General features: G+C 39.4%; 1 protein-coding gene across 1 annotated transcript in view; it reads right to left on the bottom strand.

Moving 5' to 3' along the window:
• The window catches only part of TMEM132D (transmembrane protein 132D), a 198,439-nt gene that overhangs the window by 55,705 nt on the left and 116,078 nt on the right, over positions 1-26,656 (bottom strand). The window contains exon 4 of the mRNA XM_026037716.1: positions 21,322-21,505. Within this exon, the coding sequence (XP_025893501.1) occupies positions 21,322-21,505 (184 nt within the window). The remainder of the gene's footprint in view (positions 1-21,321; positions 21,506-26,656) is intronic.

Here is a 26,656-nt window from a genome sequence, read left to right as displayed (position 1 = left end):
ATGATGCTGAAGTGCTCTTCAGCACTCTTCATCTCTGCTTCCTAGGTGCACTGCTGAGCACACATACCTGCCACATGCCTTTGAAAACACTGTGCATTGAGAGKCATTTCCAAAGTGCTATGAATCTCACCAAAAAGCCTGGATTAACCTATCTGACTCCTATAGCTCAACATACCAGGGCCAAGTCCCYAAAGATGCTATCCTTATCTCTAACAGCACCACACTGAAAGAATGAATCCACTTAGAAAGGCAATGCATTTTTACTCCTGTACAGCTTGTGAAGAAGACAAATGAAGAAATRCACTGCATTAGATCTACCCTTCCTGGCCTCTTCACATTTAATCCAACTATGAATCACTGTTGTGCTGATTAACCTTTGACGACCCATCTACAGCTTGATGTTACATAAAGCAAYCTGGACTCAGACCCTTGGTTGATTACAGCAAGCCATCAACTGGTCCAAGAATGATCTCTTGGCCTAAATTAAAGTTACCTCATCCTGGAGCTTTGAAACCTYCTTTTTTGGGCTAAATATCCAAAGTAAAATGGATTTGAAAGTATTTTGAAAAAGAAGAGTTTATTGATAACACATATTTTCRCATGTTTGGAAGATCTGTGATTATTTTGGGTTTCCTGGCCCTAGAGACACGGGAGGGACGCAGTATTATTCCTAAATGCCAAGTCCAAAGGGATGACTTAAGTTCTCTCTGAATACTGAACTGGATTCATGCACATGCAGTGGAAGCTGATGTACAAATGCTGAACATTTCATTGCAGAAATGTCTGGTATCTTCTAAAAGTGAGTAGTTCTGTAAGAACCTGTCATAATGCAGTGCTATTTGAGTTTATCTCCCTCTGCACACCCGGTATGCCCTAATCCTATCTCACTCTTATTTCTACATTGTTATACRGAGAGGTTTTACTGCTGTAAAAAGTTGTTCCTAACAGAGGGCAAAGCAACACTATAATTAAATGTGGTCCTTCTATGTCACCATGGCTATTCCTCGTTCACATTTCCACATACTAAATGTTGGTCTGTGGAGAATATATAAAACCTGAAAAGCAATAACAAAACACTTCTACGTGCATGTTTGAGGATCAAGTGTAACTTTTTGCAAATCCATGCAAACATTCMAGCATCAAGCAGTAGACTTCCAGAAAAAAATGGGTCTGCTCCATTGCTTTTTGTTTGGGGAGTGCAACACTTCAAAAGGAACGGAGGTTCTGTGTCTGGTCTCAGCTCTGTATTTATGGGGAAACATGTTCAACAATTAKCTCAGGTCCAGGTGAACAACTGTCAACAGCAGCAATAATTAGAAGAGTTGTAAGAATTGCTGTCTGTAATAATAAGACCAGAGCTATGCATTTCTATCAGAGTATTTTTCATTGCAGGACATTAGTGTGTTCATACTAGACCCAAGAAAAGGGAAAGAAAAATTGTTTAGAAAAGTAAAACTAGGATTTTTAAAGTAGGACATGGAAAATGTAGAATAATTATTAGAAATTATTTCCTAACAAGTCCCTGAGCATAGCATCCCAGCATGAAAGCAGTGATGCCCCAGTTGGCTCACTCATGCTAGCATGCACTACAAATTTATGAACATACAGAGAAGAACAAKTCATATAAGTCTCTGTTCCACAGTATGTATTTGTGATGTTACTTATGGCTTCTAAGGTACTGAAATAGGCCCGAAACTCTATTTCTAAAGATTTTGCAATGATACTACAAGGATGGAAGAGATATCATCAATGCTTCAGGCCTAAAATCTTACACACAATTGCACAGCTATAGTCTTTGAAGACAGCTGATAGAAAGAAAGTCAACCTGGAAAGGATTTCTGGCTAATATTCACATGTGAATATTATAAACCCTGGCAAATTTATGAACTGTCTGGGTTGGAAATGCTTTCCGTATTGTGTCTTTTCCATAAAGTGCCCACACATAAATACAATTCCATTTATCAAGTATTTCCACATCCAAAATGCCTGACCTCATAAAAGACCTGTTGGAGATATCTTCTGTCATCAGATCATTTCATTGAATTTGAAGTTAAGTATGCTAACGTATCTTGAATTAATTTTCTCAGTGTTAAAGTGCAAACTGGGCTAATAAAAGTGACACATTGACTTTTTCCAGAGAATGATGTTTGGCTTATGGAGAATGGCAGTATAAAGGAAAATTAGCCTCAAGATAATATTAATTATGTTTTACCCATTAGTAGGAGGGTAATTGAAGTACTCATTCTCACTGCAAAAGAAATCCTTCTGGCTTCATAAAGGGAAACTATTGTATTTAATGTGCTAATTAAAGTCTCATAATGTAAAAATATGCAAAAGAAAGAAAAGCAAAATGCAGGTATTATATACCTATGCTATACTGCAATGACCATCTTCATTAGTCTTTAGTGTTTTCCTCTTGGTGTGTTAAAAGAAGCTTTGAAATGCACGTCAAAAACTCAAATAACACTATCAGAAGAAKCAATCAAAGCTATTGATATGCACACAAAATATCCTTTAAGGTATRTATTTGCAATGAAAAAAAAAGATACAGCCAAGTAAACATTATACATGTTACAAATAGTAGTAGTATAATTACTGATAATAGTAATAATCAAGTAGTACTGAAAATAATACTAAYGCTCATAATACCAATCACATAAAATGGTCTCTTCCAAGTTTTAAATCTTCCCACTCATTTATGCTAGATATATTATATGGTTGGAAGGCTGGTGCTTATTTCCACTTAGGCCAAAAGACTCAGAAACAGCCAAGGATAGAGGGGAACATTTGGCCAATCACTTGAAACATGCAGGAGCCCTTTCCTTTTTTTCCCCCTCAAGAGATTTATCAATTAATATTCTGCTATCTAATAAAAGTTACATTAACCACTTGACCCTTGATTAATTTTCTTTTACTCACACTAACAGCACTCTAGCATCCTTTGTATGGTCTGGGCCAGACTTGGCTACATAGTCAGGACAGGGGTATATTTAACCATGATGCTTGTCCAAGAACTTCCCCACCGTCCTGACACAGTGTCATCTCCTCTACTGTTGCTGCAGTCAGTAAATTAGATGATTGCAACCAGTCTGCAGTAGATGAAATTTTTTCACACATAAATGCCAAGAAAAGCTCCCACAAGCTCCATACTGCCATGTTTATAGACTCATAAAAGTGCAGGTGACTTTTTGGGACAGGATCAAGTTGCAGGTAATGTTAGGGGGTATCTGCTCTCTGAGCTGAGTAGAGCCTAGAGGAAACTCTTGAACTTGCTGTCCCCAAGGGTAGCATCTGTCCAGAGTTAGASTGAATTCAGGATTCCTCTTTCTACGCTATGAATTAGAAAGCCAAATATACATCCCCATCCAAAAATAATAATTTTTAAATCAACCTTTATCATAACATTACCATGAGCATTGAAAAGGCTTATCTTATTACAAAAATGAAATTACTTAAATTTACCCTCATTATTGTTTCCCAGAAAAAAAAAGGCTTTTTTTAATGCATTGTGGATGAAGCYGCTATTTGCATTTAAATGAAGACATATGAAGGAAAAGAGGAGTTACAAAGTTGGGGAGGGGGTTCCTTTTCAGGATGAGATTTCATTTCTTTTGACTCTTCTGCTATAATACAAACCTAACTCCACTTTCTGCTTCATTAAATAGTCCATCACAAGCTGCTTTCCAAAAACTGCCACAGATAGCGAAACTCTGTGATTATTCCCAGTACAGCCTTTGTAATAACTGTAACAATATAGTGCTGGTATCCCCTAAAAATCTGACATCAGCAAATAAATGAGGCATTTCCATATTTGCTGCATAACTCAGAATACGGGGGATTTGAATTATCACAATTGACGCATTTAAACAATCTGCTCCTGCAACACCCCAGTCAGACGCAGGATTAGATCAGAGGAGGGTTTTACAAGCTGTTCCTACATGCACACCCTGAAAGCGTGTAGATAGATGCATATTCATTCCAATGTTAGATGTGTTGTTACAGCAAATAGGCGGCACCCTGATGCCTGTGGGGAATTTGCTTAACTGTGAAAGAAGCAGCAACCCGGCTTGGCATTGAAGGCTCCTAACTCTATGACTTTTAAATGATGCCACTTACAGATCGGTCATTAGAAACAGTTGCCTGTTCCATTCATGGGGGGCCGTGTCAAATCATGCCCATGGGACTACATATTTAAAAAAAAAAAAATCAATCCCAGCTGCCTCCAGCTGATTTGTTTCACCCAAGTCCTGTTTTTTTTCTGATTATTTGAGTCGAGCCTAATATGCACTTCTAGTGGTCCGCAAGTTAATATATGGGATATTCGCTCCTAGTTAGAGATTTTAGGCAGCTTATCTGTGTTCCATTTCTGTGACCACAGGGAYAAAATGATCTTTCCAGTTGTAACTGTATGTGGACACCACTGTTGGTTTCTAAAAATGTCCTATCAGATTTCTGCCAAATGCACAATGAATGAAATAAAGCCATGTCTTTACTTTTTATTTTCTTACAATAGGCATCACATTTAAATGGTTTTCAAGAATAAYGATTTTAAACGGGAAATTAACTCAGAAAAGTCTCCTTCTAATGRAGCAGTGTGCAAATATTCATATTAGATAAATGAAGAGAATATGGAAACTTAATGTAAGAGATGAARCAGGAAGTCAGAGAAAAGAGGRAATTCTGAGGATGAAATTCCCCTGCCAAATGTATTCGTACACAACCCACCAATGGRAATTGTGATTCAAGGGCAGAACTTGGTCTAAGGGGATCAATTTTGAAAGGATGCTGTATTTTTTCCCTGACACTCAGCATTTGCATAGGCTAATTAGTGTTTGTGCAATGGGTACCTGTGCCCTTAAACAGGCATTTCAGGGTCTATTTACCTGCTCTGCCTGCATAAATACAGGCCTTTAGTGATGCAGTCTTTCTGTAGGGTCTGTGTATAAACACACGAGACAGAACGGTGCATCTACCAACACACTCAAGCAACGTGTTTCAATGGCTCTGAACCCTCTGGTCTAGGCTCCAGCTATCCTCAAGAAAAACATCTCATATGTTTAATTTTGTCCTTTAAAATAGAGATATATTTAAACAAATAGTAAAGATAAATATGTAAACAATAAGAATATTTTCAGGTCAAAATACATGGCCTCCACCTCTTCAATATGAACATTGAGCCACTTCTGTATGTGGCGAAGCGCAGTGACTGGCTGMACTAAACCCTGCAGTACTTCACTAATCACAGTCTTCGCGGCCAGACTGTGTTTGTAACCCTTTAATGACATCCCTCAAGCACCGTTACAGAAACCTCACCTATAAAACCGCTGACCCCAGAGGATGTGTTGCCAGYGCTGACTACAATTACCTGAAATAGTGACTAAAGCTGATTGCAAAAATAAGACATGCCGTGGGATTTGTTTTGTGACTCAAAACAGGTATAATGATCCAAAGTTTTAGGAAAATGGGGAGAAATACTGTACAATAAACAACACCTACTTCATGAGGTATTGAGTTGACAAGAAGAGGAGCAGTAAAACTCAAACTAATGAGAGCAAGACTGTATTAAATACCTAACTCATGCATAAACACTATATGGGCATTTTAATGGCCAATGCACCAGCATCAGTTTTGCCTCTGGAGAGCAATTACAGCCAGTGYCACCAAGACAAAAGCAATTCTGCTTTTGGGGTTGGGAAGGATTAAGTTTGTTTGCTTCCTCTTTCCACTCTCCATCACGCTTTAGTTACCTGGGTGAAACTRGTAGGTGCCTATATGCCTTATTTCTCCTTTCTGTGCTCTCTAGGTCCTTCCGTGTCAATAAAGGTAAATGCACTTCTTTTTTTAGCCACCCTCTCTTCCTCATGCTCCCTTTCAGTTATGACTCAAAGACCTCAGAAGAAAATCTTCCTCAAGCCAAGGCTGGATTACAATTTTTGTACTTTGTAGACATTTTCAGAGAAATATAAAGTACTATTACATTTTTGTCTTAGAAATAAAAAAGAATTCTTAACAAAATATACAGGCACTCTCCAAGCTCAATTAATGTTCTCATATGAAATGGCACTGCCAGCAAACAAAACAAATGCTACAAAAAAAAAGCCCTGAATCTTTTAAAATCATTTTCTTCTTCCATCTAACACATCCAGCCTCTATTAATTATATAGTTACAATTTTCTTGCACACCAGAAACCACATTTTTATCCATTTACTGAGTTTTACAGATAAAAGCTATGCAAAAAACGTGGTCATTATGTCTCATTCAGATGTCTTTAGCAGCAGTTTTCACGAGATTCAGTGATGCTCACTGCAGATAAGTTAGCCATGCTTATAAAAATCAAGCTATGCAACCCCCTCAAAATGCTGAAGAAAAAAGTATTCACAGATAGAAAAGAAGCATGATGTGTAACTTCTGCTATTTGTGCTAAATGCCACAGTTCTTAAGTACGCTCTGTGCCCCAATTCTTACCTTGAAAATCTGTCATACAAAAAGCAACTTGTTTTAAAAACAATGTTCAAATGGACAAATGCACACAGCCTAAAATAAACATGCCATACCAAGTGCTAAAAAGGAGCTTTACAGAACAATTAATGTGGCTTTAAAATGTAGCTGTGACCAAGCCAAGTAACTCTTCCGCAAACAGGGTCACCTTAAAAAAAACTATTTGGGAATAGTCATTAGAAATGTGAAAATGAATTACTTTAGCCCACTTCACTTTACTTTTGACAAGCCACAATCAGAACTTGATGTGAGGTTAGCAAAAGAACAAAAATGATGTGTGTTCACTGGATTTTGTGCCAATGTGTTCTTCATGATGTATTAATAAAGACAGGGCAGGCAGTAGCAGGGTCAGTGAGGGCTGCTCATGCCCTGTAGGACAGAAAGGCAGGAGTCAAGTGCAGTAACAGTGAAATGCCTGGGCTAAAGCTGCTGATCCGAAACCTTCCATGATTTAGGGCAGCACCAGCCTTTATATTACCACCATTCAGATCTCCTCACAAACCTCAAGCATCTTTTCCCACTAACGTCCAGCCAAACAGGGGTAATTTCTCCAATTTTTCCAGAGCTCTTAGGTCTTGGGGAGGGTAAAGGTCTTTTGAGGACCTTCCTCTCTGGTTAAAGGTCTGGGWGGACAAGTTCTACCAGCTCCTTTCCAAGGTGCTCACTCACCCCTTCCCCTGGATGGGCTGGCATTCCCCACAGCTCAGTTCTGTGCCCTAGCCAGGGTTCACGGGGCTCTGCTCTGTAACCAAAGCAGCGGAAAGGGAGGAAGGCTGCAGACGCACACACTGCATTACCGAGGATCTCTCACGCAAAGCATTTCACCCTGTGATGCAATTACAGCACTGCAATCATCATTAAGTTTGTGAAGCCCTCTCAGAGGCTATAGAAGCACTGTCTGCTTCATAGCCATTAAGCAAATCTAATGTCAGGTTCTGTTAGGCCCTCCAAGCTCTCCTTGCAAATATTCCTTAACATTTCTTAGCATTAGGACTTTTACAAACAGGAAATAAATGCTTTCCTCGAGCCATTCATCCATGAAGCAACATTCATTTAGTCCTTTTAAGAAAYAGGGAGAGAAGATGGGAGTGTGTTGGCAGATACTTCTCCACACAGTTTATTAACTGAATTACTGGCCTATTCCCACCCTTCCTTTTCCTTGCTACCACCCCAGCCATTTCTGTGTACTAATTACTATTACTAAAGGAATCACACAAATACACAGCTTGGAGTGCCCACCGTGGCTTTTGAAAGGGAAGGACTTTTGCCTTGTTCCTACTCAAGGCAAAAGGAAGAGGTTGCAGGAGRCGACCACACAGCTACTCAGGGTGCACGATGACATTATGTGCACGGGAAGGTTAGCTGAGCTATCCAGCAGAGGGCAGTGGGAAGATAGAGATGAAATTAAAGCAATTAGTATATCTATTTGTCACACATACACCTTCTTCCCACCCTTTGGGATTTGCCACAGTTATCAAGCCACCCCGATCAATGTTATTAGACTAAAACTTTAAATACTCGAGAAGAGAGTGACCGCCTCTGCGCACATGATCCTCATGATGCAGACGAGAAAGAGGTTGTATAGAGGGGGATAACTGGGTTTAGAAATTACTATACTTTTATGAAACGAGCCACTTGCACTTAGAAAGCTGGCCTCAGAGAACACTCACTGTGGTCTGGTCCAAAAATTAATGAAAATCAGAAGTTTCAGGTAGTTTCTGGCATGACGTACTCTCGCATGTTTCACTCACATGTCATTTGTAATTTAGGTCCTAGATTCTCTATATTATTTCTTCTATATGCTTGGTGTTGTTGTGACCTCATATAAATATCACGGTTATTTTCAGGCTTGTTGGGTTGTTATTTTCCCCAAGACTGTCTTGACTTGTGGTATGAGGTTGAAGCACAGACCTCTGCAACAGGCTTCTGTGAGATAGACGCAGGGGTAGGACATGCAGCAAGGACCTCCTTTTTCTAGCAGCAGAAACCAGCGCTGTGTTTGCATGGCCAAGCAGCTTTTTAAGGACCAAGCTTCCCTCGCACCTGGGGGAATAGCAAAAAAGGAGCCTTTGCTGTTACATCTGTGCAAAGCTCCAAGTGTTACAGGCATAAATAAATTGCCCATGCAACTGCAGACATCTCAGCACAACGTGCCACCCGGACTGCAAATAGTTTGGCTGGCTGTTAAGTCTCCTTTTAGGATATTCACATTTAGCAACTGCTGTCAGATGTCAGCAGCACGAAGTCTTAAAATTAAGATGTGCTCAACAAAGTCCCTACTGGAAAGAGAACCAAAACACTATTATGAGCTCATTGAAATTTAATGTGCCTGCAGACTGGATACTCCAGAGAGTAACAAGAAATTCTGCAAATCCTAGAAGGGTACAAATAGAAATTCAGCATTGCATTGCAGCACCACCACCTGCTCTGTGTAGAAGATGACAAGGTGGGTACTCGTGGTTTTGAGCAGCACTGGATCAACTCCAGCTCAACAAGAGACAAGGATCCTTCTTGCCTGGCCAATTCTTACAGAGGTGATAACAGCCCGGTTGTTTCCACAGACATACTGGCTTATTCAGTGTCACARCCATATGAAGAAGTTTGATGGCAAAACAAGAATGGAAAAACACTTAGCTATCAGGTTGTGTGCTGCCTGGAGGTGTTTACTACAGCAATGAAATCAGGTCAGYGCTCAAGGTCTCTGGAAGTATGAGTGTTGCCTTCTAGTTTTTTTTTTTTTTCAGACTCTGCTTGCAACAGAGCTGGGAAAGGAGAGAAAGCCCCAAATAAAAACCTCATGAGGTTTTTGCTCAGGTAAACAGCAAAAGAAATTTTCTCTTCTTCCCTTGCTCTGGAATTTATGGAGTTTCACAGCAGATTTGTTTCTTCWGCAATGTGCCTACGCAACTGTATCAAAAAGATTAGGAAAGCACATCCTTTGACCTTCAATTTTGAAGTCTTCTGGACTCCCAATGGATATCTGATGGTGCTACCTCCCACTCTGCTAATCTGGATTATTGGATATAGTGCAACTCAGAGAAAGATTTTGTGCAGAGGTTCGCAAACTTTTCCAGTTACTCACTTCTTGGTAACTCACAGTCCCAAATATATRTAAAAAATGAACTTCTATCAGGCTTCTACTCCATTCTCAGCTGCTGAGATACCAGAAATCGGCATCTTATTTTGCAGCCCCAGAAATGCTGCTGGAATCTCTTCTTCCATTTGGGATCTCTTTTGTATCATACTCCATACCTAAACAGAAATGTCACAAAAACACCCCCACACTAACTTGCAGGATGTTCCTCCTAAAATAAAAAGGTAAAATCCCTCCCTAAGGATTAATCACATCATATTTTCATTTTTCAGTCTTGCTATCAGCAGATAACAGAGAACACAGCGTTGTGGATAAGGGTAACCAGAGCAATTTGAGCATCAGAATTTTGCAAAGAAAATAAATAAGCAAAAAAAAAAAATCTGATTATTGCTACATTTCCATTTCAGACAAAGAAAATACTTTTTCACTCTTTTAAAAGAATGAAGGGTTTTGTTTGTTTGTTTTCCCAGACAACTATTGCTTATAATCCCAATATCAGTTTTGGTTCACCAGATATCCCAGCATCCTTCATTACTTCTTCAAGCCCACTATCGTGGAACATGGATGGAGGATGCAAAAAAAAAAAAAAAAAAAAAAAAGTGGAAAATTATTGCAAAAAGCTGAGATTAAAATGATTATCATTTTTTCTTCTTTTTTTTTTCTTCATGAAGAAATTAACAAACCAGTTAATGAGCCAAACAACAAAATATATCCCTAAGTTACAAAATCTGAAATTAGCTTTTAGTCCATTACTCAACAAAATCCCCAAAGAGTTTCTGTTTTCTGCTGTGTTAGCTGAGTTACAGGTCTGTTCTATTCTGGTTTTATGACAAAATTAGATGTTMGTTTACATGTTTTTACATATGTTCYTTTTTTCCAGTCTGTTTTAAATGCTAAAATGTTTTGGTTTTCCCTCATGTCTAAGCTTTTTATTTTTCTTTCCAGTGGTTTGTGTTATCACCAAATCTGCAAAGAACTATATACATATTATATACATATATTAGACTATACCCCATTATGACAGAAAACATAACACTACCTATCTGACATCTTTTTTTAACATCAAAAAGAAAACCCATATGTGAAAACAATGCACCTTTCTTCCATTCAAGCTGTGACAATTATTTTTATACTTGATGGTGATTTGCCTTACAAATATTAGAAGCAAAATTCGATTTTTTGCATGAATTACAATAAAAAGATTTATCTTTCTAGTATCTTTATCAAGTGTGTTCCTATCTTTTATGAAACTCCGCTATGTTTCTATATATTTTAACACTAATTTTTACTGTCGATTTGAGCATTTGAGAGTCCTATGATCTATTTTCCAATTGTTAGGACTGATTTGCATGCAAGAGACAGAGTGATTTAAATACTCACTTTCACACTGTGTGGGGCTGATAGGTTTAGGAAGTAGAAGTTCAGCATTGCGGRAAAAAAGTCACTTTGAACTGTAACTACTGTATCTGCAGGGTAGTAATTTTGTAGAATCTGACTCCAGGGTAGCGATTCTGTTGTTTTATGATAGAGATACTAGTAAGTTGTATGAAAAAAAGAACCATTTTTTTAATTATTATTATTTCACATTTACATTTCTTATATATCTCCAATTTAGTCTCTGTAAATGTCAAGTTTTTTAAACCAACATTTTTCCTAATTTATATTGTTGCTTTTTTCCCTAATATCCTCACAATCGGAAAAGACATCAGTGACTACCAAACAACACGTTCAGTGCTGTCGAGCATCCTGGGGGATTCACTTTTTTTCTCTTTACCCCTTTTTCCAAGGTCACAGCAAAACTGAAACAAACGCCCACTCACAAATTTCATTCCTTTTGTGTTCAGTAAACATGCAACCCTGCATCCTTAATTTTGCTCTGAATCTCTTTGATCTACCTTTTGGCAGGTGTTTCGGGTCCTGTTATTGCAGAGCRAGCTGCAGTGATGCTTTCTCCAGACCAGCCTAACTCAGCAGCAGCTACACACAGGTTGGGGAAAAAGATGAAATGTTGCTTCATTTGGTGATGCCTCTAGAAGACRTGGCTTTTGCTACCCACCTCCCATGAACTCAAAGGCTTGTAGACTCCATGGACAACCATCACTCCAAAATCAGAGCCTAAAATCCCCTCAAAGCCTCTGGTTGTTACTCCTAGACCAGCATTTAATCCAACGTCCCCCCATGCCCTCCCTGGCTTCCTGCCTCTGGGGGCATTTCACCAAAGCAAAGGCATTCTCAATATCACCGGCTGGCAATTAAAAGCAGGATGGGAAACTCATAATTATTCCTTTAATTGACTACTCTTTTTACTACTTGTAATCTAGAGGAAATCAAATTAATTCTACATGAAGAACGACTATTCTGCATCAAAATGTAATTCCTGATCTCTGGGGTTTCATCTTACCAGTTGTCAAATTATCCAATTACACACTTGTTAAAATCCATTTTGGGAAGATTCTCATAGCTTGTAAATAAATAAATTCAAAAGCTTTAATCCTTGAAGAAAAAAAAAACCACTCCRTAAAAAAATCACAGAACACATGAAAAACAACATCAAGAAATGGAAAAGAGGAATACTTGACAGGTTGGCTCAAGTAGTACTGTAATGCTGATGAATCTAGTTCAAAAACATGATATTTGCTGCTTATTTTTGAGAAACCATTTATTCAGATCATCAGTCTGAAGGGAACTAATTAAAGCAACTTCCCTTTAATTATGCCAATAATGGAAAACCTTTTCAAAACCCCAACTATAAGGAAGTGGGAAACAAAACAAGATTGTAACTCAAGCCAGGGTTATTGACGTGCTAGCAAGAAAACCAGAAAAGAAAGAGTCATCAACCTGTTTGAGGGCTGGATCACAGAACTTCTGAGAGGAGGTGAGGAGAGATCAGCTTGCTCAGCCTCAAGAAGAGAAAATGGAGACCCTTCTTGGAAGAAGACCCTTTTAAGAAGCATGGCAATGAAACAAGAAGCAAGAGACACGAGCTAGAACATGGGAAATTCCAGTTAGTTATAAGGAGAAAAAAWATATTTTGCTGTGGGAGTTATCAAATACTGGAACAGAGGAGATATAGGATCTTCATCCATGGAAGTATTCAAGACTCAGTTGGATATGGCCCTGAGCAATCAAATCCCTGAGTAAGGAGATAGACAAAATAATCTCTGGAGGTGCCTTCCAATCTAAATTATCTAGTGATCCTAATTACTCTTTAGAGAGATTCTGGGACGAAAAAGGGCAGTGAGGGGGTAGAAGGGACACAAGGTCACAATTTAATGACAATGCATTCAAAGAAACGAGCTTAAAYCAGTGTAAACTCTGATTCCTAATGCAATTGCATTTGACAAATTTAAGCACAGAAGAGTATTTCCTGTGATTTTTTTTTTATTTCACTGAAAATCATTTAGCTGTGAGAATAAAGATTTCTTTGCAATATTTACCACCCTTGTAATGCAGCAATGTGTTACAAAATCCTGTGAATGAAACTTGACATGAAACAAAAGAAGAACAGAAGGCAGTAATCTGTTTACTATAAACTCAATCTGACTGTATATCAATGTAAGTAAGCAAACATCATCCATGGTTAAAAGGAGGAATAAAAAGAWATCTTTTGAAATATGTTTAATATTAACTGAGTCTGGTTAATAGCAGTGGTGTGGGTACTGGAAAAATAACCCAAACTAGATGATGCAAGATTTTCAGCAATTGTTTTGTGATTCTGAATACACAATAAGAAACATCTTAAAACATCTTGCTCTTAAAATCAAGCAGAGCATTTACCTAGTAAAATAGATCCCTTTCAGCTGCCTTAAATTGAGCCAACCAAAAAGACATCTAAATTATCAAATATTTATGAATACTTCATTCTGAGAACTCAACGCATCACCAAATTCTCCTGTTACATTTTTAGTAACAATGGTATGAAGCTGGAGTAGAATAGTGATGGTTTCGCCAGGCCTTTCCATTGTTGCATACACTGGAGCAGAAACTAGTTCTACATGGAACTTGCTCTAAATTCTGTGTTTTTCCTGGTCCTTCTAAATCTTGTAGTACCACAGCAGCTTCAAAGCAAAACAACACAGAAAGCCTGATGGGACTAGAGGATTGTGCTTGTCTCAAGCCAGCTCAACCGAAAATACCCTGTCCAGAAAACCATATGCATCTCATGCTTATGAAAGAACAGCAGCTGTAACACAAAGCCATTTTTCTTAGGCTTTAATTCATAAGAAAAAATACCCATGTGTTTGTTCCTGCTCCCCAAGGGGACACAATTTTGATGCTCCACATCAAAYTGTGTGGCGCTCAGCAGCTTTGCCAGAAGCCAGTCCAAGTCCTCATTACTCATTCTCCTACTCAGACAAAAACTGGGTGACTGCTGCCTGCTATTATTATAGGTGATTACAGCGTTAGTCAGCTAGCAACTGCAGCTCCAAATACAAAAACAAGATTTTTAACCGTCTRTCTTAAATTCCCTGAATAACTACAACAACAAGATCCTTTTCCATGGTGCTCTATAAGTGGCAAAACCACTTGATGGTTCTTGTTGCTTGTAAATTTGAATAGCAAAACATCTGCATTGACATTGCAGTGAATGCAGTTGCTTGCTCAACTCATTGGGTCAATGGAATGTTTAATTCCAAAGATATAAGAGTTATTACTTGTTATTTCARATGTTAAGACCACCAGTGTCTTCAGGAATTCTGGAAGGAAAAAAAAAATAAAAAAGRCAATTGCTGGATTATGGAGATAAGGCAGAAAGCAAACATCTTTGATCGCCAAGTGCATGCTTTATTTTCTCATTTCTTTCTCTGTATGTGAAACAAAATGCTCTGCCAGTGACTCACACATCTGTCAGTTTGTTGGTATTTACACAATATCWGTCTGCCAGAGCAAGGCCAGAGTTTAGAACAATAAAAATAATAACAATATAATAGTAAGTCAAAGAGCAAATCAAGCCATTTTTAAAGGGCAATTCTAATAGGAAAATCACCTTATACAATCAACTCCCTTGTAATTGAGCATATTTTCTTCCTGAACACAGTCATGTAGGAATACCAGAACTGCCACAACAGATAGGAGCTCTCAGCTGCCTCGTGCATTATTGGGGTCACAGACGGATACCAGGATCAGATACCCTGAAAAAGTGTAAATAATTGACTTCTCCATAGGAGACAAATGTCTCTTAGCTTCAGACACCTGTGATTCAATTAATTTCAGAAATATAACAAATTATTTATTTCCTRTTTACTGTCTGAAACATTTTCTTCTATTAGCTGTACAGGCTCATTACAGTCATTAGAAAGTGAAATAGCATCTAATCTGACTCATGCATCCCACAAGGAATACAAAATCCTTGMTGCTGAAGTTGCCTGAATCGCAGAGAACCGATCCCAATAGCTAACTTTGGGAGACAGGCAGAACTCAGAGCCTTARAGTAAGATAATCTGTTCCTCTGAGCTAATGCAGCCTTACTCTAGAGTTAGCTTTGAGGCAGATTTTATTTATTGCTTTCAAAAACAAACAAGAAGCAAGAGATTGCTGCAGTTTGCTTGTGATATCAGTTAGTGATGCATTAGCAATACTGAAATTTGGACTACTAAATAAGAAGAACCTGATAAAATCAAGGATTCAGGAAATACAAATGGAACGAAATACAGCAAAGCACAGTGAAAAGTCAAATCAGGGGGTTAAAGACAAGATTCACCCATCAGTTAAGGGCACTTCAGCTCTTCAAAGCAAAAAAATGGATGAGGACACAGTACTGGATCCCAGCACGATCTGGGCCATTGTATTAAAAAAACTCCCAAACCAAACTACATGCGTGCTACCCTGACAATCRTGTGTGCTACCCTCTCTAAGCAGACATGAAGGGGTAAGGATAAATATCAAAAATATCAAAAAGAAAGATTTGCTCATTTAAGMCAAACAATAGTGACTTAAGAATAGATATCTATTAAGCGGTTGAGATTAAACTTACTGTTTGAAGCCTTCAGATTTCCAGTGRGCAGTGTTACTTGAATTGCCTCTCCATACAAGTAGTAACAGGAAAGATCTACCTAATTTTAGGAAGCAATACTTATGAAAAGGATTATAGAARATAGCTGATATCATTTTGATTTAAAAGGTTTCTTTGCAGAACTGCTCATTCATTATATCTGTAATTTAAAAACCATGAATTAGGAGGGTAAAAGCTTTTATCTAYTATCTAGACATCATTTTTGTAAAGCTGAATATCAGTGGAAGTTTTTAGAAACATTAAAACATCAGAAACAGCAGGTAAAACGGAGCTGGGCAGCTGATTCTGGCTGGTGTGATCCTGCTCTTCTCAGCTCCCAAGTGAGATCCGGGCTAGGCACAGTCAACAGCAGGCCCTATTAATCAGTTTGTTCATCTATAACATCTATATCATATACGCAAGGCTACAATTTGAAAAGTATTTGCACAGCACTGAGGACAATGGTGTCTCGGTCTAAGCTACATATCCAGGTTCTATCAGAACAAAAGCAGCACTAACTAGAATGAAATTATTCAGATAAATTTATTCATGAAGACATTTATACTGTAAGCATTTTTAAAATCCTACAGTGACTAGCACTGCATGGCAGCTGATTCCTGTAATTATTAGAAATTATTTTAATAATGAAATGCTTTCTCTATAACAGATATTGTATTTGCATCAGCAGTTTATTTATTTGCTCTATTTCTCCAGCTTCTAATGTCACTGATATGTAGAACAGTTTGCTTCCTGTCAGCATTTTCATTGTTTTTTGTAAAGAACATCAAGAACAAGTCAAAACAACAAATTATCAAAAAGGTTTAATGTTATATTTTTGTTTGGGTTTTGGATATAATTTAATTAGAGTGCCATAAATATAACTACTCAGAAGCCAAAATGCGTCTATTGGGTTTGAGATTATGAACATGATCATCTCCAATGCGAGCCTGGGTTTTTGTCCTAGGATACACCAAAACCCATCTATTTACAAAATGCAAACTTAAATTAGAAATTTGCAACCCACTACACCTCACAAAATATTTCTGCCCCCAAAATAAAGTCAGCAGTATTTTTACACCTATTTATTCACTTTATCTTGTAAAACAAATATTCCAGCTGTGTTTCTACAACAGCAGTTGTGGTGACACAAGTGTTCCAAAAGCAGTGGTGCTAGTTTAGCAGGAAAGGAGGTTAGCAACCCGTCCCATCGCCTGCTTCATGAAGACAGCTCATTCAAGTTTGCTTAAATCAACTTCATGACAGCTTAAAAAATAGGTCAGTTTGATCTTTATGGAAACAGTCTTCCTCCACAAAAAGTCAGCTGAGTGTTTGTGCACGTTTCTGAGGGCAGCAATGGTTCTCCTAGTTTTAGGTTCATGTTGACTAGATTGCAAGCGTGTACTCAATAGGAAGAGAGGCTCTCAGTGGACATATGAGCATAACGTTACCCAAAGCCTAAAAAGAGCTTGTCCTGCCATTCCCTGAGAAAAGGGAAACCTGCTAATTCAGCCCTAGTGCCCAGCAAGCTGTCCTGCCTGCCGGGTTATTTAATTTCTGAGAGTCTGGCCACAAACAAGGCTGAATTATCAACTCTGAAATGTTAATCCTACAACCATACAAAACAATCAAGTCCCTAGCCCCTACTTCTGTGGACTCCAAAGGACTTACGGTTTCCTTCTTTGAAAACCATAAGGGAGGAATCTGCAACATTTTCATAAAAATTTCTGAAGTGACACTAAGCATGCTGCAGATGCTTTCATTTTGTGTTTTGCAGGAAAATAAACACCGGTTATTTTCTAGGCAAAGGACTACAATAATAAGAGATTTTTCAACCTTCAGCACAACATCTCCATCTATGGGGTTTATACAACATGCGTTTTGCCCTTATGCCTTATCATTATAAAATAGAGGTCAGAGGCAGAGAAGGTTTCAGGCATATACACGGGGAAGACACACGATTTAGAGATTAAGAGGTGGTTTGGTTAAGAACCATCCCAGGTATTTTATTATTCACCATTTTTGCTATTATTATTTACAGAACAGATTTCTACTTATCCATTTACCAGCATGTCAGATCTGCCCTCTGCCTTTCTCAATAGGGATTATCTTGTATGTACACAGATGGCTACGGAGCTCTTGTGTCTCTCATCCTCACCTAATCATTAAGGTTCAACAAAAGGTGAACACCACAATTATGGAGGAGCTGACAGAATGTGTAAAGACCAACGATAATCAATAGCAGCAAATGTACAATTTGAGTGATTAAACTTGTGCCATTCATTACTTAATGAAACAAGAGGGAAATCAAATGGGAAAGAAATGCTAGCAAGAAGAGCTGAAAGCTGATTCTTTAGTATGGCAGTAAAACATAATGTTGTATGCCTAGGAAGCTCACGAGTGGCTGTCACACCACACTGCCTATCCTCAGCTCAGCAAACCTCAGCAGCTCTGCACCTTCTAGGATGCTAACGGACGAAAGGTCCATATGCTTTTGCATGCCTTGTTTCAAATGTCTTAAGATGTGTTGAGGTTTGGGGCCTCAATAGATATCCTACTAATGATGAATTTCAAGAGAAGGAAGTTTAAGGACAATTAAGGTGTATTGGTTGACAATGAAGACTGAAATATCCACAAGTTTTTCCCCACTCGCCCTCTATGGAGAGATCCCTTGGTCTCCCATGTCCAGGCTTCTCTCTCTGGATAAAGTCCTTGTGGCTTCTAGAGGCCACAGGCCACTAAGCATGTTCTCATGCAGGTCCTTGGCCACAGAGCCCACAGACCTCACAGAGTGGGTGATTGGTGGTTGTGCAAGGAACCCATGGGAGGCAGCAGGATTTGGCCAAGAACATTGTGCTTTACAAATATCTGCATCATCCACAGCACCTCAGAGAGTGTTTTAGTTTCTGTCAACAAGGGAGACATCTCTGATGGCCATAAGAGGCACTGGAAAGCAATCATGGTAAATGGTTGGTAACTTTTTTATAACCCTGGATAAACATCTCTGCCCGTATTTCATCAGGCCTAAGGGAAAGGATCATGCATGGCCAAGACCCAAGCAGGTGCTCAAAGCAAAGCTCTGACAATRTTCTCTAATTAAACAAGACTCCACTCAGGCCCATCCCATTCTACTAATAAGGGCAGACTTGGTGCCCATGCACAGCTCACTGAGATGAGTTTTAAAGACTGTTACTGACTAAAATTAGAAAAGGGGTTATTAAAGGGTCAGAAATTTCAGACTTTATGGTACCCATGCATCCATAAAACACAATGCGCAGCTTTTCTCATTAATATCCTAGAGTGCTCTGCTGTGGCTTGTGTTGCTGATATTGGTGAAGGGCCCTGCAGGAGCCTCCAAAGCTGAAATACTAATATGCCATAGGAAAAAAATATGCACTGGTGAAAAGCAAGGTGGTTGCATCAGGTATCCTAATAACTTTAGCAGAAGCTATCTTCTGCTGCGTTTCCAGAGCCTCTTGATACTGATATCTATGATATTGATAGCTACATCTTTCCATTGTAGCATTTTGTAACTTAAAAAAAGATAACACAGGCTCCAAATTGACCAATATTCTGCTTTGCAATTTACAAATCCATAGCTGTTGTCACAGAAGACTACAGAATACAAAGACGGTGCAGAGATGGTATGTGTCAGTCTATCAGAAAACAAAACTCTGCTGAACAGTAAAGCAGTTAAGCTGTTCTTTTGAAAATTTAACTTGTAATTGAAATATTCAACAGCTTTTTTTTTTGGTGCTTCGAAACATGAAATTACAGATTCCACAAAGAAACCCAGCAACACCAATCTGATTTAAGTTCAGTTCAGAAAGAGACCAACCATGAAACATTCCTTTCATTGTGGTTTGCCCTAGTGAAAAGAGTATTTTTCATTTTAAATTTTTTAAATTTAGAAATTACAAACTGGCTCTGAAAAGGTCATGGAGAAATCTGGAGCACCAAACTAAACTAAGTTACACATATTGAAAGGTCTGCACCTGAATCATCATTTGCTAAGTATAAAATGAGGTATACTGCAAAGATTTGGAGATTTGTGATACCCTAGACTTTGTTTCATGACACTCCAGTTAATGCAGAGAAGGTTAAAGCTATTCCCAGAGTGTCAGTGATGAGGGGACCCTGTTATTCAYCTTTGCTTTTTCTGCTACCCATTATCCCAACACCTGTTGCCTTGTAAAATGTCACCTGCTGACAACTTTATAGACTTTATATGACCTTTGAGCACAGAATTCTGCACTTCTTGAAAATGGGATGTTTTTCTTCATCTTTTAATGGAACTGAAGAGAGTGAATGGATTTGTAGTCGCTGACAGAAGGGTCTCTACTCTCAAGGACTACTTGGCAACTACATTTCTTAGTAGGATCATAGGAGATGAACCAGTGTTTTATGCAACCATCGGAATTATTATCAAGACAGTTTTATCTCTTCATTAAAAAACAACATTGCAGATAGCGTTAAGTCAGATCACACCTAACACCTTAGCCCTCCATACCCCAGAACATGTGTGTCAGCACAGCAGGGACTAGTCTGCACACTGAAAGCCTCCTGTCTTCCAACAACACCGYGGAGATCACACATTGCTCAACAGTAAGAACCAGTCCGTGAAAAGAGCCATGAGAAACACGCAGCTTGAAAATCCAACCCTGCTTTGTTAGACAGCCACAATTTCAAGAGGAGACCCCTGTCTCTAATGTGAGATACCCATTACTAGTGAAAAAGAGCCATTAAAAAAAGACAAAATACTTATTGGTGAAATAAAGCATCATAATATCTGAGTATTTTTAAAAATTGGTAAATACGACAACAGTCCTAGCTCTATGTAGCTGGAAGTGCAGAGAACCACCTTTAGCCTTCAGTAATGGCATAATTAGCTGGCTATCAGTAGGCAACCATCCAGGTTATGTTTTTATAAAATCATCTGAGATTGATTTTTGTTTTGCTTTCAGTGCAAAACAATAACGTGTCAMTATTTCCTAATAAATGGTCCAACAGCAAAGGCGAGGCAGTCAGCCTTTCAGACAGCCCTGAAAGAAATATGAAGGGGAAAGAAGAGAAAACCCAAGAAAAAAAAAATTCTATTTGCAACCTGACACCTTTTTTAGAAAAGACCAAAGCTGAATGAAGGATCAGGAGCTTTTCAAGCCTGAAGCTTGCACTGTGATGGTGGGCTAATCCATTAAAATGCACTGATGTAGAACAGATGGACTTATATTGTATTTTTTGTTCCCCAGGTAATTAAAAATTATTCAAAAGTCATCCCATGCCTTTTATTTCTCCTTTCACTCTCAGATGAACACAGAATCAGAATTCAAAAGCATTAAAAGTTTGGATGCAGGAAATACTTAAAAACTAAAAAAATGTAAAACTGTGATTCAAGGAAGATACGTACAATGCCAAACTGTGTGTCCAAGGAYACCATTCCATGCAACATCAGATGTGTGGTCAGAATACAGGAAATGGTACCAATACGGTTTCTGCTTCCAAGAAGTCAGTGTACTGGTCAAAGAGAGCATGACTGGGTCTTTTTCGACTACTTATAGCTTGCCCTCATGCACACATTGATCGATAAATGATCTCATTTATTGGGATCCCATTATGTGAGAAGTTAGAAGCTCTTTGATCCTAGTGCTGGAAGTATCCCCTTCTCCTTCAGGCAGACCTGAAGGCTCCAGAGTTGTAATGCAATATTAAATACTTGCAGAATGCTAAATAATTTCTTACCATAGCCAAAGGGAGAACTCCTACCAGGTCCTTCTGGCTTACATAGATCTTGGAGATGCCTAGATCAGATGTTGTATCACCAGGATATTCTACCTGCCACGTGATGAGTTGGGTCCCAGGTGGGTCAGTGAGGTCTTCGATTTCAAAGTCAATCTGCATGATTTCAGAGGATGGACCATCCGCACTAGAAGAAAGAAAGAAAGAAAAGGAGAGTTCCGTTCACATGACMGATGAGCCAGCAATATAATTGCTTTTATATTAATAAAACATTGGATTAAGACTCTTCCAAAGAGATGATTTGGTGGGATGATGGATTTAATACTGAATTAAACATTTGCACTTAACTTAAGATCTCAGAGCAATTCCCGTACATTCAACTAACTCAGGAACATGCTGTGAAACAGACTGCTAAGGACAGCATCATTTTACAGAGAGAGAAACAAAAGCAGATCAAGGTAAAGCTACAAGCCAGTTAACTGCAAAGCCCCAAAAACCGGACTCCAAGGCTCTCTCATTACTGAGCAAACTGTATTTCTTCTTGTTACAGCAACATATAAGCAAATCCAAAGAGAATCACCCCTGAAATATGAAATTACTACATTAGAAGCATCATCTGCTTTTAAAAGTCATGGAAGAGAGGTCAGGCTCAGGCTGGGGTCAGTGAAGCAGGGCAGGATGAGGAAAACTGGAACCTGTCTTTAGCTCTGCTGCTACATTACTGCAAATGCCTGTCTGAAGYTCAGTTTTGCCATTTATTAAACTGGGAATAATATTTTTCACTTCTTGGGGAAATGGAGAGTTACAAAACTGGGTTGCTTAATATTGACTAAACCGGTCGGGTTCTGGGGGTAAAAAAACACACAAGAAAAGTAGAAATGTTACAATTTGTGATTTTCCAGGTTATTGTATTAACGCTGCTTTGCCTTTATATGTTATCCTTTCTGCAAGGCAGGAATTTACTGAGCAAGTAAACCGTAGTCAGATGGAAACATGAGTACATGAATAAAGCAGAAATTTAAAAAGAGAGGGATAGAAAGGGGCTCAAAGGTGCAATTCCCSTAAAGCTTGCCATAAAATCAGCTACTCTTTAGAAAGCAATGCAGTAAACTTCCTACCATGCATCTTGGCAAAGGGAGCTCTCTAGGCCAGTGGCATTTATAGAGACACCAAAGTACTTCATGAATTACTGCAAAGTTGGTGAGCAGTGCAGAAATCCCTAGCACTGCCAAAATGCAGAGGACTTTGGGAATGACACGTGGAAGCACTGAARGCCACAGAAGGGCATTCAGTGTTTGTGGAGAAGGAAAAGGAAGAGCTGAATTTCTTTCAGACTGAGGAATAATACCCAAGAGAGAAGGAATGACCCAGTGCAGAAAGGTCACTGGTGGTCGCAAGCAAGAGAAACATTGCTGGCAATCTATTAGAGAAACATGGAAACTGCCCAAATCTCACCCAGTTTTTCCTAGCTCATATGGAAAAAGAGCTAAAACTAGGCATATTTTTTACAACAACCAGCTAAAAAAAAACGGATCTAATTTGAGATTTTCCCCAAAACACCCAGACATTTTATCATCATGACTAAATCCAATGCTTTATCCAAAGCTGCTGCTTGAACAGTTTAATCAGATCATCTTTAAGGTTTGGATTTTAATGAAGCCAATCAGTCCTTGCTATTCTGGATGCAATTTAAAAGGCACCTCTGTGTTTCCAAAGTGGAGCACATTGTGTTCATTTTCGCATTTCTTGTCAGAAAAAAAGAGTCCAATTTCCACCTGGTGCAGCCTTATTTCATGCTGACCTAGGTAGGATTAGAAAACTGCTTTATGCAGCTGCAACTATTGAAACTCAGTTACCTTCATTGTGTGAACAGGAACTTGCAATGCATTACCTATAAATACCYGGCAGTGATCCTGTTTTTACAGTGGGAACTATCACAGTTTCTGTGCTCAAATAATTCAGTCTTCAAATAGCRAACCTTGGTTTTGTGCCTCCTCACAGGGTGCCTTTGCTCAGGCTATCACTGCAGTACTGGTGGTGGTCCCAGCAATGGGTCCTGGCCCAGGCTGGAGTCACTGCTGCACACAAGGGGACTACAAAATAATTGCTAGGAAAGGGAATTGACCACAACTTTTCCAGATATGTTGGGGTTAAGAGAACCTTCTGGAAAGACATCTCCAGAAACACATGTTGGCTTCTGCATTAGGGCCTTGAAGAGGGAAGGCAGAACTTCATGGAAGCCTCCAATCGTGCTTTGCCTTASAGGTGCAATCTGACTGGGAAATATCGCCCAGAAACGTGAGCATGGTCCTTATTTCCTTGAGCTAAAGCTACAGTAGCTCCAAACCACTGGAAAGGTTTTCTTTTAATSTGGCCTTCAAAGCTGGTACTTTCATGAAGCATTTCTTGTGGCAAAATAAAAAGGCATTTTGTTACTAAACGTGATTTAGATTGAAAGTATTTGAACTCATTCATCTTAGCAATACTAGATACTTCTAACCGACAAGGTCACAAAGCTCCTCAAAATCAATAAGAATCTCATTACTGCTACCAAAGGTGTATAGAAAAAATGCTAAAGTATTCCATGACCTACAAGCAGGCCCAGGCTGTCAACACTAGGTCAGGAACTTCTGTTTAATTACATTATTTGAACTTTACTCATCRCTACCCTGAAGAGCCTTCCATGTACAATTCCCAAGGATTTGTGCCCCTGGCTTTCAGCGATAAAGGCATTTCTGAGCAATATTTCACAACTGGTATCCCTCAATACAGAACTCAGCCAAAAAGTCACCGATGTGAATAAAAGGGAAGAGGGAGACAGGGAGGGAAAGAATGTCACATCTGCATAAGAGCTTGCAAAACRTCCCCAAAGCTCTGCCTGGAGTGGGGTATCTCTTGGGTAGCTGAAGACAGAAAGGCTGTGTACTGGTTTCCAGCATGGCAGAAGACCCGGAGAACTGTCCAAGCTTTAGCCGGAGTTAATTTGAATGGATAATGTGCAGGGGAGGAATCAATCTCTTATTCTTTGCACACCTATGGAACACCACTTGACACTTACCCCTCCGAAAATACTGTTAAAAAAMCATAAATGGAGAAAATTGCACAAATAGAATTCATTATCGGAGGTTAGCCACACTAAARGCATTTGCGGCTTTTCTTTTAGGTCAGGACTCCTTCCTACAACGGGCACGGATCTTGCTTATCAACACCACTTTCATGTGCTATGCACGTCACGTTTGCTACCATGGAGCACATTTTAGCTCATCTCCATCTCCAGCAGTAAAATTCCYGTCAAGCCGCTGCTTGAAATGTCCCACTGCCTAATCCTTTCCTAGGTAGGCAAACACCTCACAGCGGCTCTCACGCAATAGCCTGTCGGCAGCTTATTTTCACCCGTGCAAAAACCACGATTGCTGCCGGGAGCGCAGCAGCGCTCACGGGGATGGGGACRATATGGGAGGCTTGGCAATTAGGAAGGTTAGCATGGATGAATCCAAAGGTCCACGGCACTGATTCAAGCTGAGGTGAGGGTGGTCAAAGCGAATGAGTTCTTGATGCTAATCCAAAGTTGGGTCTGTCACATAGAGCTTTGCTGCGTGTGTAATTTATTGTTTAGGAAGGGGAGCTAAGCTGTAATAGAATTCGCAGTGTTGCCAATAAACTCTCATCAGGAGCAGGGTCCTGCTGGGCTCTGCGCAGCCGAGATGCTTTGAAAGAGCCACAATCCCGGCCACAAGCTGCAGACAAGGAAGACAGAAACCAGGGGGAAAAGAAAAAAACCTTGCTGCAACGAGGGAAGCCGGTTTAAACTCCCACTGGCTTGTCAGGACCAGCAACAMCATGGGCACATTCACAGCACTCACTTTAATCAGCCTTTTCTTTCCTGCCCAACACAAGATCAAGCAGCTCTGACAAATAATGAGCAACAGGAGACGCTGACCTCCTTCTCCGGGAGTTTTTCCTCCATCCAGAGAGCCACCCGGCACCTATTCATTCTGACACATCTCTGACTGAGACCGAAAAATTATTTTAAAAATTATTTTAAAAAGCCTGTGAGTCCTGTTAAATCAGCTAAGCTGACACCAGGGCCACTTCCTGACACCGAGGCTGTTACGACAAGGTTCTTTAGAGAAAGAACCAGCTGCTCTTCTGGGTCTTKGGATGCCCTAAATCACCCACGTCCATGGGGAGCTCCTGCAAACACCAGCACAGCCCCGGGCTGTCTGCAAGCATCCCAGTTTGAGCATCCCGGTCCTGCTTCTGCTACCTGCAGCATCACCCTTAGGCTGMACATGAGGATTAAAAAACAGATGTGTTCTGCACCTGCTAAAACAATTGGGCATTTAATGTTTCACATAATACATCATATAAACTTTTATCGCTGTCTCGAGAAGTCTATAATGGACACAAGAAGCTTCAAGCTAACCAGAAGAAACAGAACAATGACCTGTTGCACAAGAATGAGAGTAAGGTGGAAAATGAACCTCAGTGAAATGTGAATAAAAGGAGGATAGAAAAGCAGGGGGTTTGGGGTGTGTAGGTGCTTTGTAAGAAAGAAGACCTAAAAAAATCAAAGTGGAAACAAGGCTTAAGGGAAAGGGTTCATGCTGCTAGTCTAGCCAAAAGCCAGAAAAGAAAATCCAAGTTTGAACCTTCTTTTAAGTGAACCAATTTTTGCACCAATATGTAATGAAATTGGGGAAAGGATCTTGATAATCTTTTAGTTTATTGTMATCAAGAAAGGACATTTCTAATCTTGGCTGAATTCTTAACAAATGRCCATAACTTTGATTTCAGGAGAGGGTATAATTTTCCTTGTGTGTGATTTTGTTGTTGTTGTTTTCCTTAAGAAAGCTTTACAAGAAAGCCAGCGAGCTGGGGCAGGGGGACACGCATCTGCATTCCTCTCCATAGCGGCCAGAGAGATGGAGATCACAGCTCGTCTGCATACACAGGTATTTGCAATGCAGTAAACTACCTCCCCTTGGCATGTTTGATGGAGTACTAGAAATTACGTGTACGGGATATGCAAGTCMAAAGTGTGGACTCATCTAGCAAGAAGACTATAACATAGACATCTGAGAGCAAAATAAAAAGCATAAAATTAAGAAAAAAATGAGTAATATGGGTTAGGGCAGGCCAATTTATTTGGCCTTTCCTTTGATGCTCACCTCCGTGCAAGAAGCTGTTGCTTTGTAAATGCTGCTAACTTTGATTCAGGCAGTGGTGATTTAAAAACCTCTCTGCAAGAGCTGATGTTGGGCGTAAACTTCAAAACCAAATTTAATCTGATTATTTTTTAATATAACCTCAGCAATCAGAAGGTGCTACCTCSAGG

This window comes from Nothoprocta perdicaria, unplaced genomic scaffold (genome assembly GCF_003342845.1).
Source record: "Nothoprocta perdicaria isolate Ctin4 unplaced genomic scaffold, notPer1 scaffold_2, whole genome shotgun sequence".
In the NCBI taxonomy this organism is placed as follows: domain Eukaryota; kingdom Metazoa; phylum Chordata; class Aves; order Tinamiformes; family Tinamidae; genus Nothoprocta; species Nothoprocta perdicaria.
The sequence above is the reverse complement of the archived record's forward strand: the minus strand, read 5'-3'. Positions and strand labels throughout refer to the sequence as shown.